Here is a 23,623-nt window from a genome sequence, read left to right as displayed (position 1 = left end):
TAATATGAAGGTCACAGATAAACAGTATCGGTGACATTTCTATAGTGCTTTAGAGCTTACAAAGCGTCTTCACATGCATTACCTTAATCAATGTTCTCAACAACGCTGGGAGAGTTACACTTGCCTAAATTAGGAGAAACCTCGGAGGTTAGAAGCGAAAGGAATGGCCTAAATGAATGGGGTTTCCAGGGCTAGAATGCTTATCTTCACACTCTTTTAACATTCGTGCAAACAGCAGAAATCTCCATGTAATTGAGAGTATGGTATACAGAAGTTTTGGAGACTAGCATTCTAAGAATTCACAAGGTCTACAAAAGGAAAAGCTTCTATAAAATACAAGGGATCCCAATATAAGCTTGTAGACAGCTGCTGAGAGAGTAAATGTAAAGACATAGAGAGGGGACAAAACACTGCTGGGAAAGATGGTGTGGGGAGATGAATACAGGGAAGAGAGAGGGAAAGAAATGGTTTGCTGAAATTAATCTAGACATCAAAGAAAGCAGTACCAGATATGACATACCACCCTACCGAGGCACCAACATTGAATGTGGAATTCAGTGGGGTGGTGCCCATAACAATTCTGGTTGCATTGGGATGTGTCACTGACCAACAATCTTAAGCTATCATTTTTCGTTTTGTTTTGTTTTGAGACGGAGTCTCGCTCTGTCGCCAGGCTAGAGTGCAGTGGTGCGATCTCTGCTCACTGCAATCTCCCCCTTCCCGGTTCAAGCGATTCCCCTGCCTCAGCCTCCCGAGTAGCTGGGACTACAGGCAGGCACTACCACGCCCCGCTAAGTTTTGTATTTTTAGTAGAGACGAGGTTTCACCATGTTGGCCAGGATGGTCTCGATCTCTTGACCTCGTGATCTGCCCACCTCGGCCTCCCAAAGTGCTGGGATTACAGTCGTGAGCCACCGCGCCCGGCCCTTAAGGTACATTTTACTCAGCTTCCTCACTTATGAAATAGTGAACAACACATGTAAAATAGGCTAAGGGAAATTCCTCTCTGAGCTTGTAAACACTGTTTAAATGTAATAATAATAACAATTAATACCTTTCTGGATCTTGCTTTGAATTTGGTCTCCACACTGGCAACCCAGCTCCCAGATCCCTTTACCCTCTAAACCAGAGTTGAATCTGCACTTGTGGGATCACTCATTCAGGGGCCTCCGAGAGATCCCCTGGGCTGGGACTGGGGCTTCCCAGATGCCCCAGGTCCAGACAAGGCCCTCAAGGAGCTCACAGTAGGGAGGGGCCAACAATCAAAGCGATCCCTAAGCCATGTGAGTGGCCCCGGTAACAGAGCAGAGGCCAGCTGGTCCTTCCTGTTGTGAGAGTGGGTGTCTCAACGGAAGCACCAGGAGGCCCTGTGGGGTGAAGCCCTAGTGAGCAACATCTGAACTTCATAAACAAATGCAAACGTGAATGAGGTTTAAATGGCTTGGAGCTCTGGATTAGACTACCACTGCCACTGCACCTCAGGAAAATTCTTTAACATCTCTGTACCCTGATAGCCTCATTTTATTATTATGTTGCTGATAACTATGATCTAAAACATGAACTATGATTCTTTGCTTCCATTTCATGGACCAGGAATCTGGAGCTCAGAGAACTTAGAAGATTTGCGCCAAGTCACATGGCTTTCATACGGATGACAACCAAAGTGTGTGACTTGTTATTCTTTGGAGAGAATAACAGAAACAACGTCATAGAGGTCTTCTTATGGATTAAATTAATTAATCCATGTGAACTGCTTAAAATAGTATCTGGCATCACTATGAAAACAAAAGAAGTATTAAGGATCACAACTGTTACTATTATCAAGCCGTCGATGCTACATCTGGTGTTGTGATAGACATGGGGAGAAGGAGGCAGTGAGGACATTTTTGATATTCTCCCGCTCTTACCAGTGTTCACATCCGTGGAGGGACAAAGGTTCTCTGGTCCTTTAGATTTGAGAGATACTCACCTTTGGGATGGTTCTCTGGAGCCTGCCAAAAGTCATCTGAGGATGTTCAACTGAAAGAGAATACATCAGAATTTTTCTTTGTTGGTAAAGATTTCCAAACCCTAGAGAGACTTCTGTAGCATCAGGGCATTCTGCAGCAGAGGGTTATGAGTCCACTGATTGTTGAGGAGTTATTTGAGATTTGCTTCTGAATTATGTTTACTCATGGTTGGTTCACTTATCTGTGGCATCAATTCAGAATTTTCCATCTCATAGTTTATCAAATGGGGGTTAAACCCCATCACAGTCTCATCTTATTCCATTACGTATCTTTTACTTTTTCCCAAATAATTAAATTGATTGGTTGGGAATCTGAACTGTATCCACTCAAGATGTGCAACAACTAAAAATCACTGTACACTTCAAATGGGTGAATCTTATGGTATGTCAATTAAGCTGTTAAATGTGTGATGAACCATGGATGACTTAGTCCAGTGGCTCTGAAATATTTTCAGTATAAAGACACTCCTTTAAAGTCAAAAGCTTGGCAGATACTCAAGCACTGGCTTTTCAGACCTCTTGTAGTGATTGTGGGAGATTGTAGAATCTGGCCTGTTTGTTGGGGAGTAATAGGTCTGTTGGAGACAGTTTGGACATTCTGACCTTGTCTTATGATTGTATTGTCAGAGCAGAAGAGCCGGGAAACACATATGACCCCTTTATATTCCTGAATTGCACAAAGCTGTCTACCCAAGAACCTGTCTTTTTTTCACCCCATGTTATCTCTGCTCACTGACAAGTGGGAAAGCTCTCTTTGTGTTGGATGAGGGATCACTCTTTCAAACTCACTTCCAAGCTCATCACGGAGAATCGGGGTTGTTTGGGAATGAGAAGACTATTTGGTTTTAATAAAATACAGAGAAACAGCGATCTTTATTACATAATGTGTTCATCACCCTCACTCCTGAGATACCTATCCAATACCTACATGCTGTTAATGAAACAAACTCTGGAAGTTTTTGGCAGCTCTACGCTTTTAACATTTTCTTTTTGTTTTTCACTTTTAACATTTTCTTAACTGTCCTTTGATTCATTAACAGTGTTTAGCAAGAACAACATGTCCTTTAAAAAAGAAATATTTCAAACACACAGAAAAGTATGGGGAATAATATTGAGTTCAGTTGCATCTCAACATTACCCCACGACTATGTTAGATCTGATTTATTTATTCAGAATATTAGAAATACTAGAAACGGCCGGGTGCAGTAGCTCACACCTGTAATCCCAGCACTTTGGGAGGCTGAGGTGGGTGGAATACCCGAGGTCAGGAGTTTGAGAACAGCCTGGACAACCTGGTGAAACCCCGTCTCTACTAAAAATACAAAAATTAGGTGGGCATGGTGGCGGGCGCCTGTAATCCCATCTACTCAGGAGGCTGAAGCAGGAGAATCGCTTGAGCCCGGGAGGCCGAGGTTGTACGTGGGCTGAGACTGTGCCATCGCACTCCAGCCTGGGCGACAAGAGCAAATCTCCAGTTCAAAACAGAAACAAAAAACAAAACAAAACAAAACACACTATCAACAAGTCATGACTGAAGCTGTCTGTGCAGCACTCACCAATCCCTGCCCCCGCTCCTTCTCCATTTACAGCCAGTCTTCTCAATTTGATGGCTTTTTATTCGCATTCATGTTTTCATGCATTTACCATTTACTTATTATCCATAAAAATACGTATTCTTGTTTTGCGTGTTTTAAAATTTTATGAATGGCCTCTGTAGTTAACTTTCTGTGTGCAATTTTTTTTTTTTCACTCAGCCCTGATGTGTATGAGGGAACAAATGCCTGAGGATCTTTTCCACATAGCTGAGCTGAAAAGCAGTTGGGCTTGAGGAGACCTTTTCCAGTCCCTTCCCGTCTACTCACCCTCATTCCCACGGTTATGGTCATTATCAGAATCATTCCTCTGAGAGTCTGTGGCCCGTTCATTACGCATGAAAGGTGGGAGGGTGACGTTGAAACCTAGAAAGAAGCAAAATGTTTATTCCTTAAGGGACAAACTTAGGCCTGGCACAGTGGCTCATGTCTGTCGTACCAGCACTTTGGGAGGCTGAGGCGGGAGGATTGCTTGAGGCCAGGAGTTCAAGAAGAGCCTGGGTAACACAGAGAGACCCCCATATCTACAAAATATAAAATAAAATTAGTTGGGCATGGTGGCACGTGCCTGTAGCCTCAGCTACTCCATAGGCTGGGCAGGAGGATTGCTTGAGCCCAGGAGTTCGAGGCTGCATTGAGCTATGATTGCACTACTGCACTCTAGCCTAGGTGACAGAGTGAGACTCTGACTCCAAAAGAGAGAGAGAGAGAGAGACAGAGAGAGACAAGACCAGAGGAGGAAGGGAGGGTGGGAGGTGTGCTGCGATGCCACAGAGACAGTTGGGCTCATCAGAACAGACGCCTATGGGAGAGAAACGTGCAGGATCCAGGTACGAGCTCCACTGTGGCCAGTCCCTGCCCTCAGCCCTGACAGGATACAGAAGAGCAGAGCACCCAGAAGCTGCCTTGCCATTTTTCCCTGCACAAAAGGAAAACGTGGGGTACTTTCTGCAGTCTAAGAAGTAGCCTAGGCAGGAAAAGGGATGCTCATGTGTCCCCAGACTTGTCTGTTCCTAGAACTTTCTGTTACCTAGTTTAGTCATGGCCTCATACTTTCTCTTCACATGCACACAGCTGATTTTCTCCGAGTATTTCATCTTTTCCCACTCTTCCTTAGAGAAGTATTTGGCAATATCACCGAAGGCCTAGGAAAAAAGAAAGAAATTCTGGCAGTGACTGAGCTAGGCATGTCTGCCATTCAGCTGGAGCCGCTTCCTGTGTGCTGGATCTGGGAAGTGGGGATGATAATCCGTCCTGGTTGATGCCATGGCTAACTGACAGAACATGGGGACCTTCCCTAGCTTCTCCCCTGCCACACAGTAGGGCTTCAATGATGCTGGCTGGCTCTCTTCTCACCTTGCAGAATGGAGTGAGAGTTATCAAATGTAGAGCAAAGTCACAGACTTGTCTCCAGGGATGCTAGGTGTTGACAGAGCGAGGGTGGGAGGCTCCCAAGGATCCAGATCTCCCTCGAGACCCTGCTCCTTGTCCCCAGTACCTCTGTCCTCCCCTCCTTAGAAACCTGGTCACCCTACTCTGTCCCCTGGATCACTGCTCTGCCCCCTCCAGGTCACCTCACCTTGCTTCTCTTCTCTGATGCTTTATCATCATCCCTGGGTCTCTTTGCAAAGGTGTCGTCTCTGTTCATGGCACCAGGAGCAGTCTGACCTGCAAGAGAAACAGCCTGAGTCTTTCCAGTCCTGGGGAGGGAGAAATCTGTGAAGGCCGGCCACACTCAGTCACCTGGAATCAGGTGTTGCATTTCTGCATCCGGGGCTCATCTGTCCGTGAGTAAGGACATGGGGAGAAGTCAGATGAAAACAGGGAGCCAGGGGCCTCTGGGAGAAGTATTGATTGGGGATGACAAGTTTCCTATGGACATAGCAGCCTTGAGTCTTTGGGAGGGGGTTGGCTAATGTTGTTAGCAGTTTCCCTGGAGCTAGGCTTACCCTGAAAGATGTACAGACCCTTGTTGGGGAGGCAGGGACATGACTGTGTAATTTTATTGAGTGGGGGCGTTCTGACACCCCCACTCAATAAATAAAGGGAGGGAAGTGAGTCCCAGAGATAACATGGTCTCTCTGGTGATGGATATGATCAGGCAGAGGGATGGGGGGTTCTGTTCTGTTGATGAGAAATGAGCACGGCCAATATGAACGGATTTAGAGGCTATTACTGGGTTATTTGTAAATTATTAGAAGGAAGAGAACTAGAATCTCCAAGACTACAAGAGCCCGTCATCACTTAGAGAGAATGTGGAGCATTTCAAGTTGCAGCAATCGGCCAGGCATAGTGGCTCATGCCTGTAATCCCAGCATTTTGGGGGGCCGAGGCATGCAGATCGCTTGAGCCCAGGAGGTCGAGACCAGCCTGGGAAACATAGCAACACCGCCATCTGTACAAAAAAAAAAAAAAAAAAACCCACAAAAAAAATTAGCTGGGGATGGTGGCGAAGGCCTGTAACATCTCAGCACTTTAGCAGGCCAAGGGGGGGGCGGATCGCTTGAGCCCACGAGGTCGATACCAGCCTAGCCAACCTAGCGAAACCCTCTACTAAAAAAAAAAAAAAAAATTAAATAAAAAATATCGTGGGGGCAGGGTGGTGTGCGCCTGTAGTCCCGAGGCCGAGGCAAGAGGATCTCCTGAGCCCAGGAGGTCCAGGCCAGCCTGGCCAACATAGCAAAACCCCATTTCTACTAACAACAATAACAACAAAAAAATAGCACGGGCAAGGTGGCTCCTGCCTGTAGTTCCCAGGCCGAGGTGGGAGGATCGCTTGAGTCCAGGAGGTCAAGACCAGCCCGGCCAACATAGCAAAGCCCCGTCTCTACTAAAAACAAAAACAACAAACAAACAAAAAAAACACAAAAAACTAGCAGGGATGGAATGGCACACACCTGTAGTCCTGAGGCCAAGGTGGGTGGATCCCTTGAGCCCAGGAGGTTGAGGCCAGCCTGGCCAACGTAGTGAAACCCGGCTTCTAATTTAAAAAAAAAAAAAAAAATCGTGGGCAGGTTGGTGCACTTCTGTAGTCCCAGGGCCGAGGCGGAAGGATTGCTTAAGCCCAGGTGGTCGAGGCCAGCCTGGCCAACATAGCAAAACCGTCTGTACTAAAAAAATAAAAAATAAAAAATATTAGTGGGGTCGGGGTGGTGCGTGCCTGTAGTCCTGAGGCCGAGGTGGGAGCATTGCTTGAGCCCAGGCAGTTGAGGCCAGCCTGGTCAACATGGCGGTTACTGTCTCTACTAAGAAAAATAAAAAATAAAAAAAATTAGTGAGGGCGGGGTGGTGCGTGCCCCTAGTCCCGAGGTCGAGGCGGGAGGATTGCTTGAGCCCCCGGTCTCTACTAAAATACAAAAATAAAAAAAATATTTCCAGGGGTTGGATGACGCAGGCCTGTAGACCCGAGGCTGAGGTGAGAGGATCCTCCAAGATGATCGTCCTGAAAGGCATTAGTTGTCTTTCAGTCCTCAAGATTTTCAGAACCCCAAGCACTTGAGGGCCCTACAGAGGCTTCCTCCTTTTCTATCTGCCCCCATTAGCCCATCTAGGGTGCCCCTTCAAGAGAACCTACCTCAGAAACAAAGCAGTGGTGGCGAGATCGGCAGCAGTTGGTGACAAAGTGTGGCTGGAGGAGGAGAACATATTCTGCAATGTCACTGCCCCAGGATGATGGACCAATCAGGGCAGTTAGTGAACTCCATCTGGCCAATCAGAAGTCAGAACAGTAGGCGGGAGGCGCGAAGCTGATGTGGGGTCTATCAGTTGAGGCTCCAGGGACAGAACCTTCTCAAAGTGGGGCAGAGACTCTGATTTTCCCGCCTAAAGCATCTCCTGGGATTGGCTACTCCAAGTTCAGAGTACGCATGCTCTGATATTCTCTTTAGCTTCTTCCAAAATCAGAGTACGCATGTGCTGATTTTCTCTTTCCATTTTTTCCTATCCCTCCCCACCCCGCCCCCCGCAGTGCATTTGTTATCCAGTTTTAATAAGTAGTGTATATGAAGCAGGTCGTCATCTCAACTCCTTCCTGTCAGTTTCTAACTTTTTCAGGTATGGGATTTTTCCTAGGAACTCTGTAGTAACGTCAGAAATTTGGGCCGGGCGCGGTGGCTCATGCTTATAGTCCCAGCACATTGGGAGGCCACAGCTGGTGGATCGTTTGAACCCGGGAGGCAGAGGTTGCAGTGAGCCACAATCACGCCACTGCACCCCAGCCTGGACAACAGAGCGATACCCTGTCTCTTATCTCTACAAAAAATAAATAAAATTAGCGAGGTGGGGTGGTGTGCCTGTAGTCCCAGTTACTCAGGAGACTGAGGATCGCTTGAGCCCAGGAGTACGAGGTTGCAGTGACCATGATCCAGCCACTGCTGCCTACCTTGGCCACAGAGCGAGATCTTGTCAGAAAAAAAAAAAAAGAGAGAGAGAGAGAGAGAAAGAAAGAAAAATTTCAATGAGCCAGTCCCAGTGGCTCATGCCTGTAATCCCAACACTTTGAGAGGCTGAGGCAGGAGGTGGAAGGATCACTTGAGGACAGAAGTTCCAGAACAATCTGGGATGCATAGTGAGACCCCCAGCTCTATAAAAAATTTTTTAAAACGAAATTCAAACTAAAAAAATCAAAAACAAACTTCTATATATGTTTTTTTCTAGAAGACCAAAGAACCAGAAATATATTTTACCCATTGATATTAATAATGTTTATCGTAATAGTATTAAAAAGAGTATGTAATTAGGGCCCACTGTGTTCATCAGGGAGCTCATAAGTCAATTTGTCTAAGAAATTTCCCCTACCCCCATCCCTAGTACCTCCAACATGTCCCCGTTCCTCTCTGGGCTTTCCATCTACAGCCCTGATCTCTCTAAGATCCTCCCAGGATGACAGCAAGCTCTCTTAGGGCAGGGACAGGGCAATGGCCCTTTAGCCCAGCCCAAAGCCCTTTATGTGCATCTTCCCATTAGTTTTCACAACCTTCTCTTGAGTTAAATACTATTATCATCCCCAGTGTGCAGATGTTGAGACTGAGGCTCAAAGAATTAAGCAGTCTGCTCAAGGTCACATAGTCAGTGGGTGACAGAGCTGGGATTCACCCCCAAGATGAATTGAGTCCAAAGTCTGTGCTTTTATTTACGTATTTATTTATTTTTAATTAAAATAATTTTTTAAGAGATGGGGTCTTGCTATGTTGTCCCCGCTGATCTGGAAGGAACTGCTGGCCTCAAGCAATCCTCCTGCCTTGGCTTCCCACAACACTGGGATTACAGGAGTGAACCACTCCACGCCCGGCCTCAAAGTCTGCGCTTTTAATTACTCTTCTATATTGCCTCGACTATTTGTTGAATGAATGAATGCATCTTACAACGGCAAAGGTTCTTTAATATAATTTACATGACTCCTTACAATCACCCCAAATTCCCTCTGGCTGCTGAAACAAATTACCACAAACTTTGTGGCATAAACAACATCAATTTATTCTCTCACAATTCTGGAGCCCAGAAATCTGAAATCAGTTTCACTGAGTTGCAATCAAGTTGTCAGCAGGGCTGTACACCTCCAGAGGCTCTAGGAGAGAACCTGTTCCTTGCCTCTTCCAGCTTCCCATGATTGCCAGCATTTCTTGGCTTGTGGCTTGATCTGGGTTGGCTCTGTGTCCCCACCCAAATCTCATCTCGAATTGTCTTCATTTGTTTTCTGTTACTGTAATTGAATACCACAAACTGGGTAATTTATAAAGGATAGAAGTTTATTTGGTGTACAGTTCTAGAGGCTAGGAGTCCAAGAGCATGGCGCTGGCATCTGGTGAGGGTTGTGCCACGGTGGAACGATGAAAGGCAAAAGCAAGTGCAGGAGACAGACAGAGAAAATGTGGCTAAGCTCCCTTTTATAACAAACCCAGTCTCGTGATAACTAATCCACTCTTATGATAATGGCATTAATCACTTCCTGACAGCCCCACCTCTTAATATTGTTAAACAATGGCAATTAAGTTTCAACACATGTTTTGGTGGGGACATTCAAACCATGGCAGTCATACTGCCTTCTTCTCTTCTGTCTGTGTCAGATCTCCCTGCCTCAATCTGATAAGGACATTCATTATTACATTTAGGGCCCACCCAGATAATCCAGGAGAATCTCCCCATCTCAGGATCTTTAACATAATCACTTTTTTTTTTCCTGAGACTGAGTCTGGCTCTGTCGCCCAGGCTGGAGTGCAGTGGCATGATCTCAGCTCACTGCAACCTCTGCCTCCTGGGTTCAAGCAATTCTCTGCCTCAGGCTCCTGAGTAGCTGGGATTACAGGTGCCCGCCACCATGCCCAGCTAATTTTTGTATTTTTAGTAGAGACGAGGTTTCACCATACTGGCCAGGCTGGTCTTGAACTCCTGACCTCGTGACCCACCCGCCTCGGCCTCCCAAAGTGCTGGGATTACAGGCGTGAGCCACCACACCTGGCCAACATAATCACTTTTTTTGTTATAAGCTAACACTCACAGGTTCCAGGGGTTACCATGTAGCTATCTTTTGGAGGGGCGTTGTTCAGTCTACCACAGCCTGCCCTCTGGCCCCCAAGGATTCACATCTCTCCCACATGCAAAATACATGCACCCCATCCCCAAATCCTCAAATGTCTCAAACCGTGCAACATTAGCTGAAGTCCATCTTATCCATATAAGATCAGCTCAAAAGTACCAAGTCTCCTCATCTAAAACCGATATGGATGAGACTCTGGTTATGAAACATCCTGGGGCAAAATTCTCCTGCTGTGAATTTGTGACACTAGAAAGCAAGTTATCTATTCCAAAAATACAGTGGCGGGACAGGTGTAGGATAATAGTTACAGATATTTCCATTTCAAATGAGAGAAAATGGAAGAAAGGAAGGAGTCACTGCTTCCAACCATTTTGAAATCTAGCAGGACAAATTCCACTTGGTTTCAAGGACTCAGAATAATCCTCTGTAGCTTGAAGCTCTCCCCTCTGGTCCCATAGCCCTCCTCTCAGAATGTATGTCATAGTGATTCACACCCTTAGACCAGCAGGTCCTTTTGTATCTTTCCCAGATAATATCATTTCTATTACCGGCTATGGCTGAGCATAGTGGAAGAGCTCCTTGAGTCACGTGCCTAATCTCTTCAGCACTAGCAAACACGGCCACATTCTTGACTTTCTCTCTAGAGCATACCTTCCTGACAGTGCCTCTCCTAATTTTAGTGTCTTTTGCAATCTTGATAGGCTGAGAATTTCCCAAATCATCAAGTCCTGGATCTTTTTTGCTTAACAGTCTTTTCCTCAGTGTATCTCTTTCCTCTCGCGTTTTACTAAAAGCAGTAAGATGGAATCAGGCCATACCCTTAACACTTTGCTTGCAATACCTCTTTAGGTAAATATTCAGGTTCATTGCTTACAATCTCTCAATCTCTCTCTTTTTTTTTTTTTAGTTTGGATTTCAGATAAATAACACACATTGCTTGCAATTTCTATTTTCCACATAACTGGAGGACACAATTCAGTTAAGTTTTCTACCAGTATGTAACTAGAATTGCGTTTCCTCTAGTTTCCAATAACATACTCCTCATTTCCTTCTGAGCTCTTACTAATGGCACCTTTTTTAGGGGGGTATGGAGTTTCGCTCTTGTTGCCCAGGCTGGAGTGCAATGGCATGATCTTGGCTCACCACTACCTCTGCCTCCCTGGTTCAAGTGATTCTCCTGCCTCAGCCTCCTAAGTAGCTGGGATTACAGGCACGCACCACCATACTCGGCTAATTTTTTTGTATTTTTAGTAGAGGCGGTGTTTCTCTATGTTGGTCAGGCTGGTCTTGAACTCCCGATCTCAGGTGATCTGCCTGCCTCGGCCTCCCAAAGTGCTGGGATTACAGGCATGAGCCACAGCGCCCGGTCACTAACGGTACCTTCAATGTTTATATTTCTACCAGCATTCTGCTTAGGATGATATATGTATTCTCGAAGATGATATTGGCTTTCTCTCCCATGTTCCTCACTTCTTTCTGAGCCCTCATCAGAATTGCCTTCAGTGTTCACATTTCTCCCAATAGTCTGTTCACTTAAATCGAGGCTTTTTCTATCAAGTTCTTCAACATTCTTCTGGCACCTACGTACCTATTATTCAATTTTAAAGCCACTTTCACATATTTAGGTATTTGCTACAGCAACGCTCCCCCCTCTTGGTGTCAAAATTGGTATGAACTTCCAGTGGCTGCTGTAACAAATTGCCGCAAATTTGGTGGCAGAAAACAACACACATTTATTCTCTCAGAGTTCTGGAGGTCAGAGGTCTGAAAACAGTATTACTAGGCCAAAACCAAGGTGTCAGAAGGGCCATGCTCCCTTCTCAAGCTCTAGGAAGAATACTTTCTTCTCTTTTTTATATATATATATATTTTTTTTTGAGATGGGGGGTCTCACTCTGTCACCCAGGTTAGAGTACAGTGGCACAATCATGGCTCACTGCAACCTCTGCCTCCCAGGCTCAAGCGATTTTCCCACTTCAGCCTCCTGAGTACCTGGGACTGCAGACATGCACAAACACACCAGGCTAATTTTTTGTATTTTTGGTAGAGAGAGGGTTTTACCATGTTGCCCAGGCTGGTCTCAAACTCTTGAGCTCAGGCAATTCACCAGCCTCCGCCTCCCAAAGTGCTGGGATTACAAGTGTGAGACACCATATGCCTGGTGAGAATCCTTTCTTGCCTTTTCCAGCTTTTGATGGCTGTTGGCATCCCTTGGCTTCTGGCGGCATTACCATATTAGTCCATTTTGCATTGTTATAAAGGAATACTGAGACTGGTTAATTTATAAAGAAAAGAGGTTTATTGATGCTCACAGTTCTGCAGACTGTGCAAGCATAGCACCAGCATCTGCTTCTAGTGAGGGCTTCAGGAGGCTTCCAATCATGGTAAAAGGTGAAGGGGAGGAGGCATGTCACATGGCAAAGTGAGGGAGCAAGAGAGATGCCATGCTCTTTTAAACAACCAGCTCTCGTGTGAACTAACAGAGTGAGAACTCACTCATTACCGTGGGGAGGGCACCAAGCCAGTCATGAGGGATCTGCCCCCATGACCCAAGCACCTCCCACTAAGCCCCACCTCCACCATCAAGAATCACATTTCAGCCTAAGATTTGGAGGGAAAAAACATCCAAACTATATCAATGACTCCAATCTTGATGGCCAAATTTCTCTCTCCTCCATCTTCACGTTGTCTTCTCCTCTGTATAGCTCTTCAAATCTCCCTCTGCCTCTTTTTTTTTATAAGGATACACGTGATTACATTTAGAGCCCACTGTCATGGTTATTAACCATGGTTAATAACCATTAACCATTAGATGTCACCTTGACTGGATTGAGGGCTGCATAGATGGCTGGTGAAGCATTGTTTCTGGGTGTGTCTGTGAGGGTGTTGCCAGAGGAGATGACATTTGAGTCAGTGTTTGACTGTTTGTTAGAGGAAGATCCACCCTCAGTGTGGATGGGCACCATGCAATTGGCTGCCAGCACGGCTAGAACAAAGAAGTTGGAAGAACAACAGCTTTCTTGCTGAATCTGTTTGCTTTCTCTCTTCCTCTCTGCTTCCTCTCCTCCTGCCTTTGGACACCAGACTTCAGATTTGTTGACCTTTGGACTCTGGAACTTGCACCAGCAGCCTCTCAGGGGCTCTTGGACCTTTGGCCTCAGACTAGGGCTTGTACCGTCAGCTTCTCTAGTTTTGAGGCTTTTGGATTTGGACTGAGCCACACAACTAGGTTCTCTCTTTCCCCAGTTTGCAGACGGCCTACCGTGGGACTTCACCTTGTAATCATGTGAGCCAATTCTCCCTAATTAACTCCCTTTTGATATACATATATCCTATTGGCTCTGTCCTCTGAAGAACCCTGACCAATACATCCACCCAGATAGTCTAGATAATCTAGGATAATCTCTGCATCTCAATATCCTTAATTCAATCACATCTACTAAGAACCGTTTTCCAAATAAGGTAATATTTATAGGTTCTGGGGATTAAATCCTAATATCTTTGGGAGCCATTATTTAGCCTATTACAAGGAGTAAGTCAGAAACTTTGTTCTAAAGTTCTGGGGTGATTGGGTTTGTAAAGGAGTGACTGGAGCTCTTTGAGGCCACATGGGGTGATAAGCAGTCCAGCCTATTGGGAAGTGATATGGTTTGGCTATGTCCTCACCCAAATCTCATCTTGAATTGTAGCTCCCATAATCCCCATGTGTCATGGGAGGGGCCCAGTGGGAGGTAATTGAATCAAAGGGGGCGGGTTTTTCCTGTGCTGGTCTCATGATAGTGAATAAGTCTCACAAGATCTGATGGTTTTATATAGGGGAGTTCCCCTGCAGATGCTCTCTTGCCTGCCACCATATAAGATGTGACTTTGCTTCTCCTTCCCCTTCCACCATGATTATGAGGCCTCCCCAGCCATGTGTAACTGTGAGTAAATTAAACCTCTTTCCTTTATAAATTATCCAATCTTAGGTATGTCCTTATAGCACTGTGAGAACAGACTAATATAGGAGGGATATGGGCTCTGTAGTCACACAGACTTGAGTTCACTTCCCAGCCCCAACACTTGATGACCTTGGACAGGTCACTTGACCTCCTAGGCCCTCCAATTCCTCCTCTGAAATGAGGTAATGATTGTACTTCCCACACAGGGCTGTTGTAAGGTGTGCTTGCAAAGCACTTAGCATAGGGCTGGGCACATTGTGAGTGATCAAAAGACAATTAGCTGTTGTTATTAAACCACAAACATGATGAGAATAATACTACGCATTTACTCTGTGCCTGCTCTGTTCCAGGTTCACAAGGAGTTGTAAAACATACTCCCCAGAAACATGCAATGTAGATGGCCTTATTGCCCCATGCCACAGATATAGACTCAGAGGCTAAGATTTGTCCAAAGTTAGACAGTCAACAAATAATAGAGGAAGGACAAAGACCCTGTCTGGCTGATCCTTCCCCACAGCTCTGCTCTCCACCATAGGAGGTTCTAAATGCCAGTGCCTGCAGAGAACATGCGTAAAAGACAGGGACACATCTGCAGGCAGGAAAGTCTGTGGCCAGCTGTGTGGAGGGACTTGCCGACTGTCAGAGCTGCAGACTGTGGTGTGAGGAACCAGAATGGTGGAGGTCTCTGTGTGCAGCACTTTTTCACGGAGAACAGCAGAGACCCTCTGCACTGGTGGTGGCAACAAATCTCTCTGTGAGGGCAGGGCCTACCCTGGGATGCTGTGGACCTTCTGACTCAAGGATGGGTGGATGAAAAGGCCAGCATTGGCTGGGCATGGTGGTTCATGCCTGTAATCCCCCAGCACTTTGAGAGGCCAAGGTGGGCAGATCACTTGAGCCCAGGAGTTCGGGACCACTCTGGCCAACATGGCGATACCCCATTTTTAGGAAAAAAAAAACAGAAAGAAAGACCAGCATTATGTGGCTCCTGGGGTTCCCCATGATTACCCAAGAATATTGTTTATTGAGCCCCAAATTATTTCACTCCATAGTATATTTTCAGTTCTTTTTTTTTTTTAAGAAGTAAACTTTGGCCAGGCACGGTGGCTCACACCGTAATTCCAGCACTTTGGGAGGCCAAGGCAGGCAGATCACCTGAAGTCAGGAGTTTGAGACCAGCCTGGCCAACAGGTGAAATGCTGTCTCTACTAAAAATACAAAAATTAGCCAGGCGTGGTGGCGCACACCTGTAGTCCCAGCTACTCGGGAAGCTGAGGCAGGAGAATCACTTGAACCCGAGAAGCAGAGGCTGCAGTGAGCCGAGAGCGCACCACTACACACCAGTCTAGGTGACAGAGCAAGACCCTGTCTCAAAAAAAAAAAAGTAAACTTCACATTGATGAAATATTGCACAAATCACAACTATATCACTTGAAAAGAGTGGGAAAACCCAAGATGTGGGAGATGGTGTTATCTTCCTCAAGGTAAACCATTGCTGTTGAGTATGACATCAGAAAAATATCTCTGTCATGCCAGGCACAGTGGCTCACACCTGTAATCCCAGCACTTTGGGATGGGATGCCGAGGTGGGCAGATCACCTGAGGCCAGGAGTTTGAGACCAGCCTGGCCAACATGGTAAAATCCCGTCTCTACTAAAAATACAAAAATTAGCCGGGTGTGGTGGCGGGCGCCTGTAATCCCAGCTACTCGGGAGGCTGAGGTAGGAGAATTGCTTGAACCTTGGAGGCAGAGGTTGCAGTGAGCCGAGGTCATGCCACTGCACTCCAGCCTGGGCCACAGAGCAAGCCTCTGTCTCAAAGAAAAAAAAAAAAAGAAAAGTAAAAGGAAAATATATCTGTCAGTTTTATGGTTCAATAACTTAGACTTTCATCCTTTTTTTTACATAAATTTTCATTTTTTGTAGAGATGGTGTCTTGCTATGTTGCCCATGTTGGTCTCAACTCCTGGCCTCAAGGAATCTTCCCTCCTCGGCCTCTGAAAGTGTTGGGATTACAGGTGTGAGCCACCACGCCTGGCCAACTTAGACTTTCTTGTATGTATTTCTGGCATAACAGACCATTGCTGGAGAGACTTTGTTATTATCTATAAAGATTTTTAAAAATAACTTTATTGAGATATAACTGACATACAATAAACTGTGCATATTAAGAGTATATGATTGATATAGATAGATATTTCCCTAAAATCAAGATAGTAAACATATCTGTGATTCCCTTCCTCCCATCCCCACCCCCACTCTCCCATCTCCATGCAGCCACCAATCTTCTCTCTGTCAGTAAAAATTAAGTTGCATTTTATAAGGTTTTAATAAGAGGCCGGGCTCGGTGGCTCATGCCTGTAATACCAGCACTTTGGGAGACCGAGGCAGGCAGATCGCTTGAGCTCAGGAGTTTGAGACTGCCCTGGGCAACATGGTAAAACCCTGTCTGTAATAAAAATACAAAAATTAGCAGGCATGGTGGTGCCTGCCTGTAATGCTAGCTACTCAGGAGACTGAGGCATGAGAATCACTTGAACCTGGGAGGTGGAGGCTGCGATGAGCCGAAAGTGTGCCATTGCACTCCAGCCTGGGTGACAGAGCGAGACTCCATCGCAAAAATAAAAAATAAATAAATAGAGTTTTATGTAAGAGAGTCATATAGTATGTGCCCTTATTTTCCTGGCTTCTTCACTCAGCATAACTAGTTTCAGATTCATCTATGTTGTTATGTTGTATGAATATACACCAATTTATTTATTAATTCACCTGTTGATGGACATTTGAGTCCTTCCCAGTTTTTGGCTATTATAAATAAAGTTGCTAGGCAAATTTTTGTTCAGGTCTTTGTATGGACATTTATTTCCTTCCTTCCTAGGTAAAAATCAGAGTGGAATAGCTGGATCATATGCTAGGTGCATGCTTAAATTTTTAAAGAAACTACCAAACTGTTTTCCAAAGCAGTTGTACCATTTTACATTCCTAATAGCTGCATATGAGAATTCCAGCTCCTGCACATCTATGCCAACATTTGCTATGGTTGGCCTTTTTTTTTTTTTTTTTTTTTTTTTTGAGACAGAGTCTCGCTCTGTCACCCAGGCTGGAGTGCCGTGGGTCACTGCCTACTGGATTCAAACAATTCTCCCATCCAAGCCTCCTAAGTAGATGGGACTACAGGCATGAGCTGCCATGCCCAGCTAATTTCTGTATTTTTGGTAGAGATGGGATTTCACCATGTTGCCCCAGGCTGATCTTAAACTCCTTGACTCAAGTGATCCTCCTGCCTTGTCCTCCCGAAGTGCTGGGATTATGGATGTGAGCCACCTCTCCTGGCCTAATTTTAGCTATTTTAATGAGTGTATAGTGGTATATCATTATATTTTTATATATCCCTAATGACAACGATGTTGAGCACCTCTTCATGTACTTATTTGCTATCTGCATATTTTCTGCTCATATCTTTTTGGCTTTTTCATTGGGTTACTTTTTTTATTTTTTTGACAGGATTTTTGCTCTTGTTGCCCAGGCTGGAGTGCAATGGCACGATCTCATCTCACTGCAACCTCTGCCTCCTGGGTTCAAGTGATTCTCCTCCCTCAGGCTCCTGAGTAGCTGGGATTACAGGCGTGTGCCACCATGCCCGGATAATTTTGTATTTTTAGCAGAGACGGGGTTTCTCCATGTTGGTCAGGCTGGTCTCAAACTCCTGACCTCAGGTGATCTGCCCGCCTCGGCCTCCCAAAGTGCTGGGATTGCAGGTATGAGCCACCGTGCCTGGCCCCTGGGTTACTTTCTTATATTTGAGTTTTGAGAGTCCTTTCTATATTGTGGGTAGAAATCCTTTATCAGATACATCTTTTACAAATATCTTTTTGCCTAATATGTGGCTTGTTTTTTTTAATTTTTTTTTCATTCTCTTAATGGTGTCCTTTAAACAGCAGATTTTTTAGTTTCAATGAAATCCAATTTTTCAATTTGCACCAGGCCTGCTGATCTCTTTCTGATGCATTCTCTCCATCCCTATCTCTCTAAACCCTCTCTAACAGACTCTCAGACTTTCCTCTCCCTCCTACATTCTCTTCCTTTTCTTTTGTCTCTCTCTGCTCCTCACCACTTGACTAAAGATGTTGGCGGCTGCATCTCTAGCCAATGTCCACATCCTAATACTACAACAAACATGGCCAGTGACATCTGCCTTTAAGCACTTGTCACAGAGGTCACCTGTGCATCGTCCACTTCCAGCCTCCAAAGAAACAATTCACTACAAACCACTTCTGGAGACGTGGCACCAACTACCAGGGAGGCAGCCAGGGAAAGATGAAGAACTCTCATCATCATATTTCTGCTCAGGACCAAGGTTCCTGAACTGGAAAGGGCCCATCTGCTCAGCCCTCCCCATCACCCCAACACCTGCAATGCTGCAGGTTTCATAAAGTTGTTTTTTTTCTCTACTGACACCTACAAGCTTCTCACTTTTGGGAAACAAAGATTGTAAAGGTTTTTTTTTTTTTTCATAATTAACTAAATTTAATTTAGAGGAAATTTTTTTTTAACTCATGTATTTTAGTTAGAAAAACACCACCTTGGGCCAGACATGGTGGCTGTAATCCCAGCACTTTGAGAGGCCAAGGTGGGCAGATCACCTGAGGTCAGGAGTTCAAGACTAGCCTGGCCAATATGGTAAAACCCCGTCTCTACTAAAAATACAAAATTTAGCCAGGCGTGGTGGCACATGCGTGTAATCCCAGCTACTCGGGAGGCTGAGGCAGGAGAATTGCTGGAACCTGGGAGGCAGAATTCAGTGAGCTGAATGCAGTGAGTCGAGATCGTGCCACTGCACTCCGGCCTGGGCGACAGAGTCAGACTCTGTCAAAAAAAAAAAAAAAAAAAAAAAGAAAAAAAAGAAGGAAAGAAAGGAAGAAAGGAAGGAAGGAAGGAAACAAAGAAAGAAAGAAGGAAGGAAGGAAGGAAGAAGCAGATAAAAGGCAGAGACAGAGTGGGCCACTTGGTGAGGCGGGGATAGAGAGTCACCTGCCTGAAGCACACCCACCCAACTCACAGGTGAAACTGGAGCGGAATCAATGAGGATCTAAGTCAGGGATATGGCTACTCTTGCCTCTCTCTAGAGGACCCCTTGCCCTGCCATCAGTCCCACTGAGAACCCTCACTGTCCTTCCTCCAGGACAAATTTACATGTCTAGTGATCCATGGAGAGCCCTCCCAAGGCAAAAAGTCAGGAACTGCAGGCTAATGCTTCCCTCCCACTGGACAGGCCTGGGGAAGACTGGGAAGGGGCTAAGGGAAGCAGAGAAACTGCCTTCTCTGCCCAAGAGCAGCAGACATATCTGCAGGGCAGGAATGAGGGACCCACATCTGATACACTTGGGACCGGGCTTCGGAAAGTGTCCCCTCCCTATGTTGTTTGTGTCTCAGCAGGTGATTTTGTCCAATCAGCAGGTGATTTTGTCCAGCCCTCTTCCCCAAGGTACCGGGAGGTACCAACTGCATTAGCAGGTTCAAAGGCCTCAGGGGACGACCCTGTGTCCCAGATTTCTGAGCAGATGGCCTAAGCTACTTTGCTTTGCAGCTCTGCAGACTGAAAGGAATTAGCTCCAGAGGCCAGGGACCAATGGGGCTGTGGGAACTTCTGGGCCAAAGATGGAAGAGCACTTCATGAATTATTCAAGATTTGATAGATAGTGGCATCTGAATTTCGCTACCAGCAAGCAGTGCAGATCTCAACATCCACCTGGAAAAGATGCTGAGCCTGGGCATCAGTGCCACCACCTTTCAAGGATGCTATGCTTGGTGGTCTGGCTGGGTTGGGCTGCTGTCATAGGAACCCAAGTTACACAGCCCCACTAACACATCAGTTTTGCCAGAAGGTTCAGGCCACAGGGCTGGGCCATCATCTGGACATTAATCCCCCAGGTGCTGAGGAAGTTGCTGAGGCAAAGAAAGGAGCAACAAGGTCACTGCAAGTAGAGGGTGTTTCAGCCAAGGATGCTCATAAATTCCGTCCTTTACTCAGCTCACCCTGCCTATCCTTCAGAGGCTCAGCTGAGAAGATATTCGCCTCCACTCCCATTCCTCCAGAGTCTCTGGACTAGCCCAGTTTCACAGAAACGCCCCTTAAAATGGAGAATCTGATTCTACACCATGAATTTATCCTATCTTTATAAATCAGCTAGAGAGCCTGATTTATCGGCCTAAGAGCACCCAGAACAAACCTGTAATCTGGCAATGGCAAGTTTATTAACCCTTTGCAATGAGAGAGGCTGCACACCAGAAGGACTATAGAATGTCTCACCAAACAAGGAAAGGATAGAGATTTTATAGGATCTGAGGAAAGGATGAAACTTATGTGAAATTATACAAACCCTGCCATATCAGTCCATGCCATGTTGTTTACCAAGTATATTAACTGTGAGGAGCACATCTGTGTATCTACTTCTAACGCAGAGTTTCTCAACCTCAATGCTATTGACATTTTATGCTGGATAATTATTTGTTGTGGGGGCTGTCTTGTGCATGGTTGGATGTTTAGCAGCAACCCTGACCTCTATCAACTAGATGCCAGTGTATCCCCAGTCCCAGCTGTGACAAATGAAAATTTCCTAGACATTGCCAAATGTCCCTTGGAAAGCAAAATTACCTCTGGTTGAGAACCACTGCTCTAATAGTTTATCGATAGTGGAAGTGAATACTAAGTAAAAGGTTTTGTGGAATGGCTTCTATTTTTAGGAAAAAAGTGTTAAATGAGGGGCACATTAAAATGACAAATCTGTGGTTAACGGTAAGCTCATTGTTAAAAAATAATGTCAGAGGCCAGGCGCAGTGGCTCACTCCTATAACCCTAGAACTTTGGGAGGCCAAGACGGGAGACCAAGATGGGTGGATCGCCTGAGGTCAGGAGTTCCAGACCAGCGTGGTCAACACAGGGAAACCTCCCCATCTCTACTAAAATACAAAAAAAATAGCCAAGTGTGGCAGCGCGCGCCTGTAGTCCCAGCTACTTGGGAGGCTGAGGCATAAGAATTGCTTGAACCCAGGAGGTGGAGGTTGCAGTGAGCCGAGATTGTGCCACTGCCCTCCAGCCTGGGTGACAGAACGAGACCCTGTCTCAAAAAACAAAACAAAACAAACAAACAAATAAACATAGCCAGCCCAGCACAGTGGCTCACACCTGTAATCCCAATACTTTGGGAGGCCAAGGCAGGCGGATCACTTGAGGCCAGGAATTTGAGACCAGCCTGGACAACATGGTAAAACCCTGTCTCTAATAAAAATAGAAAAATAAGCCAGATGCAGTGGCGCTCACCTGTAGTTCCAGCTACTTGGGAGGCTGAGGCACTAGAATCTCTTGAACCTGGAGGCAGAGGCTGCAGTGAGCCAAGATCACACTGCACTCCAGCCTGGGCCACAGAGCTAGACCCTTTTTCAAAAAAAAAAAAAATAGCATTTACGATATCATAAAAAATGTTAAATATTTAAGGGTAAATTTGACAAAGGATGTGAAAGACCTGTACACTGAAAATTACAGAATTGCTGGGAGAAACTAAGACCTAAATAAATGAAGAGATATACCTTGTTCATAGATTGGAAGAGTCAATATTGTTTAGATGTCAGTTCTCCCCAGATTTAATCTATAGGTTTAACACAATATCAATCAGAACTCTACCAAGATTTTTGGTTAAAAAAATGGCAAGCTGATTCTAAAATTCATATGGAAATGCAAAAGATCTAGAATAGACAAAACAACCCTTAAAAAAGAAAAACAAAGCTAGAGTGCTTAACACTGTCTGACCAAGTAATTATTATAAAGCTGCAAAGCAAAGTAGCTTAGGCCATCTGCTCAGAAATCTGGGACACAGGGTCGTTCCCTGAGGCCTTTGAACCTGCTAGTGCAGTTGGTACCTCCCGGTACCTTGGGGAAGAGGGCTGGACAAAATCACCTGCTGATTGGACAAAATCACCTGCTGAGACACAAACAACATAGGGAGGGGACACTTTCTGAAGCCCGGTCCCAAGTGTGTCAGATGTGGGTCCCTCATTCCTGCCCTGCAGATATGTCTGTTGCTCTTGGGCAGAGAAGGCAGTTTCTCTGCTTCCCTTAGCCCCTTCCCAGTCTTCCCCAGGCCTGTCCAGTGGGAGGGAAGCATTAGCCTGCAGTTCCTGACTTTTTGCCTTGGGAGGGCTCTCCATGGATTCCACTAGACATGTGAATTTGTCCTGGAGGAAGGACAGTGAGGGTTCTCAGTGGAACTGATGGCAGGGCAAGGGGTCCTCTAGAGAGAGGCAAGAGTAGCCATATCCCTGACTTAGATCCTCATTGATTCCGCTCCAGTTTCACCTGTGAGTTGGGTGGGTGTACCTCAGGCAGGTGACTCTCCATCCCTGCCTCACCAAGTGGCCCACTCTGTCTCTGCCTTTTATCTGCTTCTTTCTTCCTTCCTTCCTTCTTTCTTTCTTTGTTTCCTTCCTTCCTTCCTTTCTTCCTTTCTTTCCTTCTTTTTTTTCTTTTTTTTTTTTTTTTTGACAGAGTCTGACTCTGTCGCCCAGGCCGGAGTGCAGTGGCACGATCTCGACTCACTGCATTCAGCTCACTGAATTCTGCCTCCCAGGTTCCAGCAATTCTCCTGCCTCAGCCTCCCGAGTAGCTGGGATTACACGCATGTGCCACCACGCCTGGCTAAATTTTGTATTTTTAGTAGAGACGGGGTTTTACCATATTGGCCAGGCTAGTCTTGAACTCCTGACCTCAGGTGATCTGCCCACCTTGGCCTCTCAAAGTGCTGGGATTACAGCCACCATGCCTGGCCCAAGATGGTGTTTTTCTAACTAAAATACATGAGCTAAAAAAAAATTTCCTCTAAATTAAATTTAGTTAATTATGAAAAAAAAACCTTTACAATCTTTGTTTCCCAAAAGTGAGAAGCTTGTAGGTGTCAGTAGAGAAAAAAACAATTTTATGAAAACCTGCAGCATTGCAGAGGTTAGGGGTGATGGGGAGGGCTGAGCAGATGGGCCCTTTCCAGTTCAGGAACCTTGGTCCCGAGCAGAAATATGATGATGAGAGTTCTTCATCTTTCCCTGGCTGCCTCCCTGGTAGTTGGTGCCACGTCTCCAGAAGTGGTTTGTAGGGAATTGTTTCTTTGGAGGCTGGAAGTGGACGATGCACAGGTGACTTCTGTGACAAGTGCTTAAAGGCAGATGTCACTGGCCATGTTTGTTGTAGTATTAGGATGTGGACATTGGCTAGAGATGCAGCCGCCAACATCTTTAGTCAAGAGGTGAGGAGCAGAAAGAGACAAAAGAAAAGGAAGAGAATGTAGGAGGGAGAGGAAAGTCTGAGAGTCTGTTAGAGAGGGTTTAGAAAGATAGGGATGGAGAGAATGCATCAGAAAGAGATCAGCAGGCCAGACATGGTGGGTCATGCCTGTAATCCCAACACTTTGGGAGGCCAAGGCGGGCAGATCGCCTGAGGTCAGGAGTTCCTGACCACCCTGGCCAACATGGTGAAACATCGTCTCTACTAAAAATACAAA

The 23,623-nt window shown here is 45.6% G+C and overlaps 1 protein-coding gene across 2 annotated transcripts in view; it reads right to left on the bottom strand.

Annotated features, from left to right (window-relative positions):
- The window catches only part of LOC129025033 (putative protein SSX6), a 66,059-nt gene that overhangs the window by 3,721 nt on the left and 38,715 nt on the right, over positions 1-23,623 (bottom strand). Inside the window, exons 1-5 of one of the 2 annotated variants that reach the window (XM_054472481.1) lie at positions 7,175-7,257; positions 5,180-5,268; positions 4,631-4,745; positions 3,871-3,966; positions 1,970-2,019 (exon numbers count right to left, since the gene is read on the bottom strand). In XM_054472481.1, the coding sequence (XP_054328456.1) occupies positions 1,970-2,019; positions 3,871-3,966; positions 4,631-4,745; positions 5,180-5,248 (330 nt within the window). In that variant the 5' untranslated portion in view covers positions 5,249-5,268; positions 7,175-7,257. Of the gene's footprint in view, positions 1-1,969; positions 2,020-3,870; positions 3,967-4,630; positions 4,746-5,179; positions 5,269-7,174; positions 7,258-23,623 lie in introns of those variants that run through there. The other variant, XM_054472480.1, reaches the window with a different exon arrangement.

Source organism: Pongo pygmaeus, chromosome X (assembly GCF_028885625.2).
Source record: "Pongo pygmaeus isolate AG05252 chromosome X, NHGRI_mPonPyg2-v2.0_pri, whole genome shotgun sequence".
In the NCBI taxonomy this organism is placed as follows: Eukaryota; Metazoa; Chordata; class Mammalia; order Primates; family Hominidae; genus Pongo; species Pongo pygmaeus.
Note: the sequence above shows the minus strand (reverse complement) of the source record. Positions and strands in the feature narration are given on the sequence as shown.